The sequence below is a fragment of the Gossypium hirsutum genome, chromosome A08 (genome assembly GCF_007990345.1).
Source record: "Gossypium hirsutum isolate 1008001.06 chromosome A08, Gossypium_hirsutum_v2.1, whole genome shotgun sequence".
In the NCBI taxonomy this organism is placed as follows: Eukaryota; Viridiplantae; Streptophyta; class Magnoliopsida; order Malvales; family Malvaceae; genus Gossypium; species Gossypium hirsutum.
Genome location: NC_053431.1, coordinates 113,009,141 through 113,022,254, shown reverse-complemented (window position 1 = coordinate 113,022,254; position 13,114 = coordinate 113,009,141). Strand labels below are relative to the sequence as shown.

The window sequence follows — 13,114 nt, the reverse complement described above, 5'->3', positions numbered from 1 at the left end:
GTTAGATATGTTTTTACAGTCTTGACAGTTAAGACTTGTACAGAGACTCATTGCATCAATGTTTTATTTATTTTGATACTCAAGAAGCAAAGTAAAAAAAAAAATTCAAAATTAAGTTGTATAATTTTATAAGAGTTAAAATGTAATTTTATTATTTTAATACTTTATATTTTTATAATTTTTAAATAATTAAATTATATTTTTATCATTTTAAAAATTAAAATATAATTTTATTATAGACTAATTTAAAATATTATAATTTTTAAAAAAGGGGCTGAGGCTACTGCTGGAATCTCTCATTGCTCCCAATTTATCACCAGGAGACTTGATTCTAGTGATGGCGATTCATTGTCTTTTTCATAGAGTGAAGGGTTACTAGCTTCATGAGTTCGAGTTTGTAACTTTTGCATGTATGAAACGTTAATTTTCATTTATCTTATGAAAATTTTGATAAAAAAATTAATGATTATATTCAAGTTATTTTTTATAGTTTATATTAGATAATTTATATTTACTTTATTAAAGCCAAACAAATTAATTCTATATTATTATTTACGTTTTGACAGTGTAGCTTTATAAATAATATCTTTGAGTTGCTTAGAAAAATATTAGGTAATGATATACTTGGGATTTGAGAGAAAAATAATTTAACAAATATACTTATTAAAAATTGGCATAGAAATTAAATAATACTTTTGTTGAAATGATAAAGTTGAATATTTAATATATATCTATACTATAATTAAGTCCATTAAAGGTAAATTTATTTTTTTTAAATAAAATTTAAAAACCACTTGCACGTGACGAGAGTTAAACCAAAATATTATAATTTTTAATAAGTTAACTTTATAATTACTTCAACTAAGCTATATTTAGTTATTATATCAAATTTTTTAAAATTTGTTATATATATATATTTACTTACATTGTTAATGTACCTTAATCAAGTGACACCCACTCATTTCAGTGTTTTGTTATAGTAAAAATACTCTTTTTTTCCTATAAAGGTCAAATTTTTGTAACTTTAACCTCAATTAATTTAAATATTTTTATTAATTAAATTTGATAAAAAATCATATTTCAAAACTAATTCTTTAAAGTTTTTATAATATATATTTTTTCTAAATATTTATGTGTACTAAATTTTAACTATTAAAAAATAAAATATGACAAAAATATTTATTTAAATAATTAATGAATGACAACCAAACGAAGTAAAAATGATTTAATCACTCCACATAAAAATATTCATTTTTACTGAAAAAGAGAAACACCTTTCCTTATCATAATCATGGAAAGGAAACTCCATAATTTAATATAGATAAATGTGAAAAGGAAACCCCATAATTTAATGAACTTCGTTAAGCTTGTTATTTAATCAATCAGGAACAAAAATTATTATTCAGAAATTCAAATAAATAAAATTTCATTAGAAATATAGTCAATTATTACCATTTCAAAAGGATGAAATGGTAAAACACATTACACTTTCAATAAGGGAATAAAGTTCAAACAAGAAACAACTGAGAAAAAAGATTTTAAATTATTTAAGTCGAAAATTCATATAGATGAACTCTATCTTATTCGATTTTGTAAACTGAGCTCTAAATTAAACCTAAATTTTCCAGTTGGTTCTTTGTTTTATTTAACTAGAAAGTGTATGGCATACAATACAATAAAGATGTGTTACATATAATGTTTTTTTTTTTGTTTTTAGATAAATTGATGGTTTAGGACTATTTATGGTAGAAAAACTTTAGGGATCAATCTGAAATTTAAGATATAGTTTAGGATCCAAGTTACAATAAAGCCTCTTTTGTTATTATTTTTTCATTGTTTTCATGACTGTATTTTAAATGGTTTTTTATATGGTTAACTATCAGCTAAACAAATTAGTAGTCTCTCTTTCCTTCTGGTTTCTCTTCTATTTCTAATTTCCTCTGAGAAAACGAAGGTTTTTAAAAATGGCGGAATCGGTGGAGCTGCCAGGTCGTTTAGCGATTCTTCCGTTCAGAAACAAAGTTTTATTGCCTGGTGCCTTTATTCGGATTCGCTGCACTTCACATAGCAGGTTTCCTTTTCTTTTTGTTCTCTTTTGGGTATTTGACTAAACTCTATTAACCAGCGACGAATTTTCTTTCTCTTGTTTGTTTCCATAGAAAACAAAAATGGGGAAAAATTTTTATGGCTTCAAATTTTGGAATTAGGGTCGTTTCTCTGGTTCTCTCTTTTTTTCAAAAGTAGAATGGATTTTTTTTTGCGAGTTTATTTCCTTGGTTCTTACTTATAATATCAGGCTTTGTTTTCCTCTTTTTTTTTCTTTTTTTTTTCTAGTGAAACGTACATGGCTTTAAAAGTTTTCGACTCTTCTAACTGGAGCTCATATTAACCATTCACTTCCAGTTCTTAGAAATTCAAGTTATTTCCTAAATTGTACGTGAGTTATTCTTTTCTAAACGTCGGGTTTGATGTAATGTTTTGTTTATTTTAGCTGAATAATAAAAATGGAGATAGTAGAATCACGGATTAGTTCGTTATTTGTTATTAGAGAAAAAGTGGTTTGACCTTTTCAGTGCGAAATTGGTTGAGTTTTTGGGTCTTCTAGTTCGAGCTCATATTCCATTCACTTCCAGTTCTTGGAAATTCAAGCTATTTCCTAAATTGTACTTGAGTTATGTAATGTTCTGTTTATTTTAGCTGAATAATAGCAATGGAGCTGGTAGAATCACGGGATTGGTTCGTTATTTGTTATTGTGACCATTGCAGTGTGAAATTGGTGGAGCAAGAGCTATGGCAGCGAGAAGAGAAAGGATTAATTGGGATTCTTCCAGTTCGAGATGCTGCTGAGATGACTTCAATGGATTCTGTGTTATCTCAAGGTTGTTATTTGTGGACTTGTTTTGCTACCAAGACGAATGCTTAAAGTTTTTTTTAGTAAGAGGTTTTAAACCATTTTTCAGGTGTAGGAAGTGAATCTGGAGAGCGGAGCTCAAAAGTTCAGATTAGCACATCAGATAGTCACAAGGTTGATGGGAAAAGCCACCCTGAAGTTATTCATTGGCATAAAAGGTACTTTCAATCAATTATCTACAACTGTTTTGTGCTTTCAGATATTGTTTCATTAAGCCTATTTCTTTTTTTCTTATGTCAATATTCAAGACCTTGACCTTTACTCTTTTCTTCTTCTAGTGAGATAAGGCTATACTTATGGTACTTACGTTTGATTTTGATATCCCAGGGGTGTGGCTGCACGTGCTTTGCATCTGTCAAGAGGAGTGGAGAAACCGAGTGGGAGGGTCACGTACATTGTGGTCCTTGAAGGTTTATGCAGATTCAATGTAGACGAACTTAGCACACGAGGACCTTACTGCACTGCAAAGATATCTTCACTTGAGATGACTAAGGCTGGTAAGTTGGCATAACATTCTTTCTTCTGTAAGCACAATCACTAACAATATGAGTGCATAGTGTTCTTTCTGTTTCAAAATAAAAAATATAATAAGTTGGTATCACTAGTCTCTTTTTCAATCTCTAGTACCAGAAAGATTATGTCCTATGGTCTTTGGCTAGAATTAACTCTGGATGCATTTATTTTATCAAGAGAGAGAATATCCTGCTTTTTAGATGCAAGTGTTCCTTTTGAGAACATTAGAATTGTAACACTGTTTAGTATCCTGTTCATGTTTGTAAGTTTATTCAACCTTTTAATTGTGCTTAGAGATGGAGCAAGTGGAACAAGATCCAGATTTTGTAACATTGTCTCGACAATTCAAAGCAACTGCTATGGAGCTTATTTCTGTTCTTGAGCAGGTAAAATATTTAACCTGTTCTTTTACTTATCAGTGTCTCTGACCTATGTCACGAATCAAATAAAGATTGTTAGTTCTCTTGTTGATTGCAAACTTGGCTATGTTCTTGTGTTATCATTCTAGTGACAATTCATGTCTTTGTGCCTGCTGTCAGAAACAAAAAACTGGTGGAAGGATAAAAGTTCTTTTGGAGACACTTCCTCTTCACAAATTGGCTGATATATTTGTTGCTAGCTTTGAGATGAGTCTTGAAGAGCAGCTCTCTATGTTGGATTCTGTTGATCCTAAAGTAAGGCTTTCAAAAGCTACTGAGTTAGTTGACAGGCATCTACAGGTGAGCTATTTACTTATGGTTAACATTGTCAGTTTAATTCTTCTTTTGGACTTTATCCAGTTAATGTATTACATTTGCAGTCAATACGTGTAGCAGAGAAGATTACACAAAAGGTTGAAGGGCAATTGTCAAAATCACAGAAGGAGTTTCTTTTGCGACAACAGGTTAGCTTTCTTCAACAGCTGGAAGTTTTTAGGGAGTGGAAAGTAGAGGGTGCTACAGGTTTTTTGCAGGAACAGACTAATTAGTAACCTATGGTTTGTTATTTTCCAGCCGTTTGTATAGCATCAGTAGGGGTGGAGATGGTCCACCTGTAAAGATAGTTTTTTGGGGGTTTCTCGTGTCTCATGTTTGGAGCTATCTTTGCTGCTGGAAAAACCTTTTCTTGGTTTTTTGCATGTACATTTCACGTTTTCTAAGTTTTACCTGCCTAAGCATTTGACTTTTGAAATATATTCTAGATGAGGGCCATAAAAGAGGAGCTTGGAGACAATGATGATGATGAGGATGATTTGGCTGCCTTGGAAAGAAAGATGCAGAGTGCGGGGATGCCTTCAAATATCTGGAAGCATGCACAGAGGGAGTTGAGGTATAATAATATGCAAGAACAGTATAAGTGGCAAATTTTGTGAAACTCGTTTTGTGATCCAAAGTTGTTATATTCTATTTTAATTGGATATGATGTTTAACAAGGTTGTCTATTATTCTCATTTCAGGAGGCTTAAGAAAATGCAACCGCAACAACCTGGATACAATAGTTCACGTGTCTACTTGGAGCTTCTTGCTGATCTGCCTTGGCAAAAGGCCAGTGAAGAACAGGAATTGGACCTGAAGGCAGCAAAAGACCGTCTGGACTGTGACCATTACGGTTTAGCCAAGGTCAAGCAACGGATAATCGAATATCTGGCTGTTCGGAAGGTTGACCAATTATTTATTGTTGCTTTGATACCTTTTAATTTTATATATATTCATTTGGTTTGAACTATTGCAATCAGCTTAAGCCAGATGCAAGGGGTCCAGTTCTGTGCTTTGTTGGCCCACCAGGTGTTGGGAAAACATCATTAGCATCATCGATCGCTGCTGCTTTGGGAAGAAAATTTGTGCGCATATCTTTGGGTGGTGTCAAGGATGAGGCTGATATCCGAGGGCATAGGAGAACATATATTGGAAGTATGCCTGGGCGTCTTATTGATGGGTTAAAGGTAAAATGGGTTTCTTGTATTATAATGTGATTCTAGACTTTATGTTCTGCTCTATTGCATACAGGTCTTGCAGTGCTGTTTTCCCCAACTGTGAGCTGACTAAGAATATCCATTATTATAGGTCTACATTTGTTTCAGTGGAACACCATTAGCAATTTAACCATTCTTTGAGAAATGTTCTTGTTCTACTTTCTCGCTGAATGATTTATTAGACTGTATTGCCTCTTTAACAGCATAACCTGTTTTGATTTTGATCGGGGGTTAATTTCCACTCTTAAATATGCTAGAAGTTGATGTATTCAGCTTTTATCTTCTACCAAGTCATTGTATGAGTGTGCTCCACAGCAGTTTTCTATGCCTTACTGTTTGTATTGTGATCCTGTGCATTACTGCATTAATATATGTAGGGCATTATGGTTCTTTTTGCCTCATCAATTAGTTTGAGAATCAGACAAAACCAGTTAGAAGTAAATGATGATTTAAGTTTGTATGATGCCATATGAAATTTATCATAGGCTGACAATCTGAAGCTTGGAGAACTGAATCCCCCGTGAATTAAGATTCTCAATATCCTTATTGGATTTATATTATATGCCAATGGTTATTGGTCTTACCATCCTGATTTTATTTGGCTTCTAGAGAGTAGGTGTTTGCAACCCAGTCATGCTATTGGACGAGATTGACAAGACAGGTTCTGATGTGCGTGGTGATCCAGCTTCAGCTCTACTGGAGGTTCTTGATCCGGAGCAGAATAAATCTTTCAACGATCAGTATCCTACTTTCTTCTATGTCTAGATTAACATGGTGAACTTTGGCTTGGGTAAACCAGCAGTAACTTTATTGATCTTTATTAGTAAATCCTTGAAAAATTGCGTTGCTGTTTAACTTGAGGACTTCATTTAACATTTATTCTTTGACCCTTTTTTGAATTGTATATATGACATTGTTATTGATTCCACGTGGGTATTTGCGTCTCCATCACTAAACCCATTTCATGTGTGAGTTGGTCATTCGTTGTCTTTAACTGAGGTTGAATAGCTATTTAAATGTGCCATATGACCTTTCAAAGGTGATTTTTGTGGCTACTGCAAATAGGGTGCAGCCTATTCCTCCTCCACTCTTGGACAGGATGGAAGTCATTGAGCTGCCTGGATATACCGCTGAAGAAAAGCTAAGAATAGCCATGCAACATTTGATTCCACGAGTTTTGGATCAGCATGGATTGAATTCTGAGTACCTTCAAATTCCGGAGGTATTTATCACAATTCAATCTTCTCTTTTTGAGGCGTGTGCTTCCATACTTGATAATATTGGGTGTCTTAAGTTCATTAACACCTGTTGTTATGACTACCCTTGAGCATGGAGATAATTTTTAGAAACCTGTCAGCTGGTCTTTGCTTCCCTATTATCTCAGTTGAATAAATGATTATTAGGATTTAGGACTAATATCAAGTATGAAGGTCTTTTCCATCTCATTTTGAAGGCTAAGGTTACCTTGTAATATTTGTTGATTATATCCGTGGAAGATGTCTGAGCTCTTTCGTTTTCAAAATTTAATAGAACATAGAGGCATCTATTTCTTCAACTCTTCTGCTTAGAATTTAGATGAAGATGTCAGTAAGATCAAGATAAAATAAGCTAATATAAGCATTGAGTTATATTGTATTGTACAGCACATTTTATTTATTTCTTTGCATTCCAGTTCCTCCAAGTTATATTGAGTAATCTTATCTTAATGCCTTTTATTGTGGTAGGCCATGGTTAAACTTGTTATACAGAGGTACACCAGGGAAGCTGGTGTCCGGAATCTCGAGAGGAACTTGGCTGCTTTGGCTCGCGCTGCTGCTGTAAGAGTTGCTGAGCAAGACCAGGCTGTCTCAGTTAGCAAAGATGTTCATAAGCTAGCTTCTCCTCTGCTGGATAACAGGCTTGCTGAGGGAGCTGAGATGGAAATGGAAGTCCTTCCAATGGGTGTGAATAATAATGAGATATCAACTGCATTCAAAATTTCCTCACGTTTAGTTGTTGATGAGGCTATGCTGGAAAAAATATTGGGGGTAATAATTCCTCACAAGCTCTTTTCTTTTATCTGGATATTCACTTTTTAAAACCTTTAGAATTGGGTCCATTTAAATGTGGTGAAAAAAATATTTTTGGGTTTCAGTTTTTCTTTTCCCGTTACTTTAGGCATAAACTCTGCATGTATGATGTGGTCCATAGGCTTGAGTAAGTTTATGCTGACAGTAGGTTGAGTTCACATTCTTTCTTAACACAAATAAGGTGCTTGTACTCTCTAATGCAGCCTCCTAGGTTTGATGACCGAGAAGCTGCAGATCGTGTTGCCACTCCCGGAGTATCTGTTGGGCTTGTTTGGACCAATTTCGGAGGAGAGGTTCAGTTTGTGGAGGCTACAGCAATGATTGGAAATGGTGAATTACATCTTACTGGGCAACTTGGTGATGTTATTAAAGAATCTGCTAAAATAGCATTGACATGGGTATGCGTTCTTGGATCACATTTTCTACATTTTGTCTGATTCAAAATTCATCACCATGAATGCTGCTGGTGATTTAAAAGTTGCTACGTAAACTGCAGCTGGTGTGGGTATATTATTTATTGGATCAGGATCATCCATGTTTTCTAAAAATTACTACCTAATCCTTCAACACCTCCTGAATGATCTAAAAGTTGCAATAGAGCACTTCCTGTCTACTTTTGTTGATTCTGTAAACAGATGTCATATATAAGTTGCTCGTTGATATTACTATCGTCAGTTCTGCTTCTTTGTTGTTAATTATGCTTTTATTTCTTGTGTGGTTGCCATTGCACCTTTCTTGGTATAATTGTCAAACTCAAATATATCTCTGTATTCTTTTAAGGGTTTTATTTTGAAGTGTTTCCTATTTTTCAGGTGAGAGCCAGGGCAGCAGATCTTAAGTTGGCACCTGCAGAGGAAAAAAATGTGCTGCAGGGTAGAGATATTCATATACATTTTCCAGCTGGGGCTGTACCAAAGGATGGGCCATCAGCCGGTGTGACGCTTGTAACGGCACTGGTTTCTTTGTTTAGTCAGAAATGTGTAAGAGCAGATACCGCAATGACTGGAGAAATGACACTGAGAGGTCTTGTGTTACCTGTCGGTGGTATTAAGGATAAGGTGTGTTTCATTTCATGAGCTATTGTATGTATATATTGCAAGAGAATAATATGTTCATCATCGATAATAATATTTGCTTATGTTTGATCAAAATCTTTTCTAGTCAAAGAATATGCAATAACAAAAAGATTGACTGAAACTGCTTTTATTTCCCATTATTTTCAACATTTTTTCCCCGAATATCAATTGTGCAGATACTAGCAGCACACCGTCATGGTATCAAGAGAGTTATTCTACCAGAGAGAAATCTAAAGGACTTAGTTGAAGTACCTGCGTCTGTGCTTTCCAACCTAGAGGTATTTTTTCCCACGTATTTGAAGCAAACATTACTCTAATATCTCTGCACTTCTGTATTTTCAGTCAGCATCTTAACATGCAGTTTGAATTTGGTTCTGTTTGCCCATAAGTTTTGGCAATTACTGGGGGATTCAGGCATTTTTTTTCGAACTAGAATCTGGATGACAGCTAAGAATGATTTGAGTGCTTGCATTAGTGATAACACTTTTACCATTTGATCAGATTTTTTGTCTCAAACATATAAACAAGGCAACTGAGAAACAATTGACCATTTTCCCTCACCAGATTCTGCTGGCCAAGCGAATGGAAGATGTGTTGGAGCAGGCGTTTGATGGGGTATCCCCATGGAGACAACTCTCAAAATTATGACAAAGCCGCTTCAAGCATGTCTCTGGTGACCAAATTGTTTGTCTGGGGCTTTGTCTTTTCTCACAGATTCCAATTATTTATATACAGTCTTGTTTGGAAACAAAGCTCAGCTGTCATGGACCTTTTGCAAATAAGGCTTATATACCTCTGTTGGGAAGCTTCGGGTGGAAATTGCTGGTATGTGTTTCCCTTTTCCTTTTCTTTTAACACACTGAATTTCGGAGGCCTGCATACAATTCCCCTTGTAATATGTTCTCGTTTACCTTCATTTTTCTTCCTGTATAATTTAATAACATTATAGTCTTACGTGTTTAAGATTTATGTGTAAATAAGATTACATATACTCTTTATAAACCAAGGATGAGATGTGATTATGATAATGAAAGCAGGCAAGGTAACCTAACATTTCATTACTTATTTCCCAAAACCAAACCTCATAAACTGATTGGTTCCTGTTATTTGGGATCATCAGACCAGCCTCTTCTATTGTATGAAAGCATAAAACGAGGATAGGATCATTTTTTTAATCAATTTTGATGAAGTCGGCATATAAAAAAGTTGATGCACAAATCGGAAAGCAATACGGGGAGTGAGCTGCTTTGATTATGTACAGAAGTATTAGCCTGTAATACCAGAGTTGAGTGCACTGTGAACGTCAACGCCTATTTGGGCTTCAGCTTTCTCCATATCAGTAGTGGCTGAGCCAAGCTTTTGGGTGAACTCAGCCAGACTCAATGCGGTGGAGTGGCACTGCTTCCACGGTAATAATATCAGCAACATAGTTGGTGGCACTGCTGAGCAAATATTTTGTTACATCCTTCACTTCATGCACCGACAAGACATCAGGTTTGAGTTCAGGAATTGTAGGTACATGCCTAGGCAAAACACCCATATGCCCAGTTGTTGCAGGAACTATTACCATGTCGACCTGATAAAATGGATGCACCGTAAGTCAGAAATTTATTAATATGATGTCTCCCACATTGAAATTTTATTCAAACACCCCAAATTGTATATATATTACATACAAAAGTGGCTCATAAATTGGCAGGCACTGTAATGATATATGGTAGAACAAAGAAGAGATAGACATTCCCAAGCCATAAGTCATAGCCATTGCAACAAATAACTAATATGATAAGATAGACCATGATTCACTTCTTATGAATTAGTATAATAACTTTGCTAAAGCATGGATATTGGTCCGATAAGAAAGAAATTGGTATACGGTAAAAGAGGAAATGAACTTAAATTGATAAACAATGAATTAATGTTTGAAAAAAATTGCATAATTGGTAAATACTTATAAGATTGCTAATATAGGAAGTAAATGACCATTATTAGTTTAAGTTATAACTCAAGTAATTGATCAATATAATTAAAATATACCATAAATCAATCAAAACTAAATTCAACCAAAACCCAGACGCCAAATACATAGCCATTAATCGCACTACGAAGATCTAAGCGAACCCCTTTTTTTTTACAAAAAAGATCAAAAGCAAACCTCTTTTGCGGGGCAAGGGGTGAAGAAAGCAGATGAAGTCTTGGGAGGGTCCAATTTGGGTATAACTTTGCTCCATGATTCAATGAAGTTGGAATCTTGCAGGTACGTGTGCGGAGAAAGCTCGACGCTTGCCGGAACATGGTCAGACGCTTTCTTTTGGTGGCGGTGGATCCTACTAGGTTTTTACTGATGTTCTGTTCACTTCTTTGTTTTCTATTTTACCCTTCTGTTCTCCGCCTTCACTTATATATACATATTTTATTTTCCAATTACAGTAGATTGTCTTAACAATTCGACAGACAATACATGTATTAAATAAAAATTCAATAAAAAAATAGGCTGATTTGAACGACAAGATTAGCAATATTTCAAGATAAAAATTAGGGGTATGGGTTGAATTTTTTTATTAGTTAGGGAAAAAAAACGCTTTTTTTACAAAATGCTTTTTCTTTTATAGATGCTAAAATATTTATGGTTTTATCTTTGAGTCTTAAAGTTCAATTATTCTCCTAAGTAAATTTTTATTTTTTATTTCAAATTATTTTAATCTTTTTTTATATTTTTAATTAATAAACATATAATTTTTAAATTTTTATTCTTAATTCATTTATTTAACTAATATTTTTTATTTATATAAATAAAATAATAATTATATAATTATATAATAAAAATATATTTAATATATTTTATTATGTTAAAATATTTTACATATAAAAATAATAATAATATTTAGAATAATTATTTAATTTTATAATATTAAAATTTATTATACTCATAGTCTAGGTGAAAAAATAAATAAATAAAATTAGTTGATTCTCTTCCAAAATTAAAATATTTTTAACATGAGGAATATATAATATATTTACATTATATAATTACATATTTATTATTTCGTTTATATAAATAAAAGAATTATTAATTAAAAATATCTTTGACATAATCAAATATATTTTTATTATATAATTAGGTATTTATTATTTTTATATAAATAAAAAAATTTAAGTATTTATTGGAGTAAGCCTAATAACTAATCTTCCGGCTCATTAATTAAAATAATAAACTAAAAATAAAATAAAAAATTTGAAAACAACATTTTTATTAATTACAAAACAAGAACTAAATATTAAAAGTTAACCAAAAAAAATCTTGAAACACATGAAAAAAAAAACAACAACAACTGTATTTGAGATAGGAGTCAAACTTGAGATCTGAGGATGAAAATCGTAATGCTTGACTACGTAATTAAAGGATGTCAAATGAAAGCACTTTTTTTAGAAAGTGTTTTTATCAAAAACGCTTTTCTCAATATGCATTTTTGTCAATTCAACAACCTATTTCCCTAAATAATCAAAATTTTGGCCAATATCCTTAATTTTCTTTTGATGAAATCGGCATATATTCTTAATTTTGTCGAATTTGAATCCGCCATTCAACCAAAATTTTATTATAATATATTTATATATTTTAATTTTATTATATATATTTTATTTTCTTTATCAATTGTACAAACCATACATTTTATTATTTATTATATGCTAATTTTAAAAATAAATTTGTCTTCTAAATACGTGGTTTCTATATGCTTATGCGTGTGAAAGAGTTTCTAATATTAATAATGTTGTTAATTAAGTTGATGTTATAAATTAACTCGACACCAACTCAAGATTGATGACAACATTGTGATAAATAATTGGCTTCATTTAGTATTCTTAATCTGATGTATTTATTTAAATGTTTAAATTTTGTTTTACTTACCATTTAATCTTTTTTTTTTCGTTTTAATCTTACATATTTCATTTGTTATATTAATTAGTTTCGAACTATACATTTCATTTTTTATTAAATGTTATTTTTAAACATACCTCTATGCTCTAAATATGTTGTTTCCATATGCATACTGCTTGATAAAATCTCCAACATATATGACAAATTAAAAAATTTCAAAAGGAATGTTGTAATACCAACCACTATGTTTAAGCAAAATTACCAATTAATCACCAAACTTTTAAGTTGTTATTATTTTGGTAAAAAAAAAACTTTACAATTTCGTCATCTAACTTTTAGGGTACTTTTATTTTAGTCATCCAAGCATTAAATTAATTAATTTCAATATTATGGTAACAAATTTATTGACACTATAAAGTGATCAAAAAATTCATATGATTTATTTAATTGATTTTAACAATTTAAAATTTCATTATTAAAAAAAAAGAGTTAAGTGAACGTAGTGTGTATTGACTGGACGTTGTTTTATTATTTTTGCAATTTAATCTTAATGTTTTTTTTACCCTGATCAATACTTTAATTTTTTTTTGAGTTACCAAAATGAAAGCAACCTAAAAAGTTAAGTGACCAAAATGAAATTGTAAACAAGATATGGCATGCACAGCCTAAATGCGTGACTAAAATAAAAGTGCCCTAAAAGTTAAGTGAAGAAAT

The 13,114-nt window shown here is 32.1% G+C and overlaps 1 protein-coding gene and 1 pseudogene across 1 annotated transcript; one reads left to right on the top strand and one right to left on the bottom strand.

Annotated features, from left to right (window-relative positions):
• Positions 1-1,840: 1,840 nt before the first annotated feature.
• LOC107920092 (lon protease homolog 2, peroxisomal) lies at positions 1,841-9,581 on the top strand. Its single transcript, XM_016849613.2, has 17 exons — positions 1,841-2,071; positions 2,767-2,879; positions 2,961-3,069; positions 3,239-3,408; positions 3,719-3,810; positions 3,964-4,143; positions 4,224-4,307; positions 4,605-4,732; positions 4,860-5,061; positions 5,139-5,345; positions 5,985-6,115; positions 6,384-6,597; positions 7,100-7,402; positions 7,648-7,842; positions 8,257-8,502; positions 8,697-8,798; positions 9,085-9,581. Exons 1-17 carry the CDS (start codon positions 1,965-1,967, stop codon positions 9,166-9,168), a joined length of 2,667 nt encoding a protein of 888 aa, XP_016705102.2. The 5' UTR covers positions 1,841-1,964; the 3' UTR covers positions 9,169-9,581.
• LOC107920093 (ATP synthase subunit delta', mitochondrial-like) lies at positions 9,119-10,858 on the bottom strand (annotated as a pseudogene).
• Between the last annotated feature and the right edge of the window lie 2,256 nt (positions 10,859-13,114).

What these genes read in the sequence shown, in the direction of transcription:
- LOC107920092 (XM_016849613.2), top strand. Translation starts at nt 1,965, where the DNA reads ATGGCGGAATCGGTGGAGCTGCCAGGTCGTTTAGCGATTCTTCCGTTC. An exon ending in AGTTTCTTTTGCGACAACAG is followed by an intron (nt 4,308 to 4,604) that starts GTTAGCTTTCTT and finishes AATATATTCTAG; the next exon opens with ATGAGGGCCATAAAAGAGGA. An exon ending in AGTACCTTCAAATTCCGGAG is followed by an intron (nt 6,598 to 7,099) that starts GTATTTATCACA and finishes TTATTGTGGTAG; the next exon opens with GCCATGGTTAAACTTGTTAT.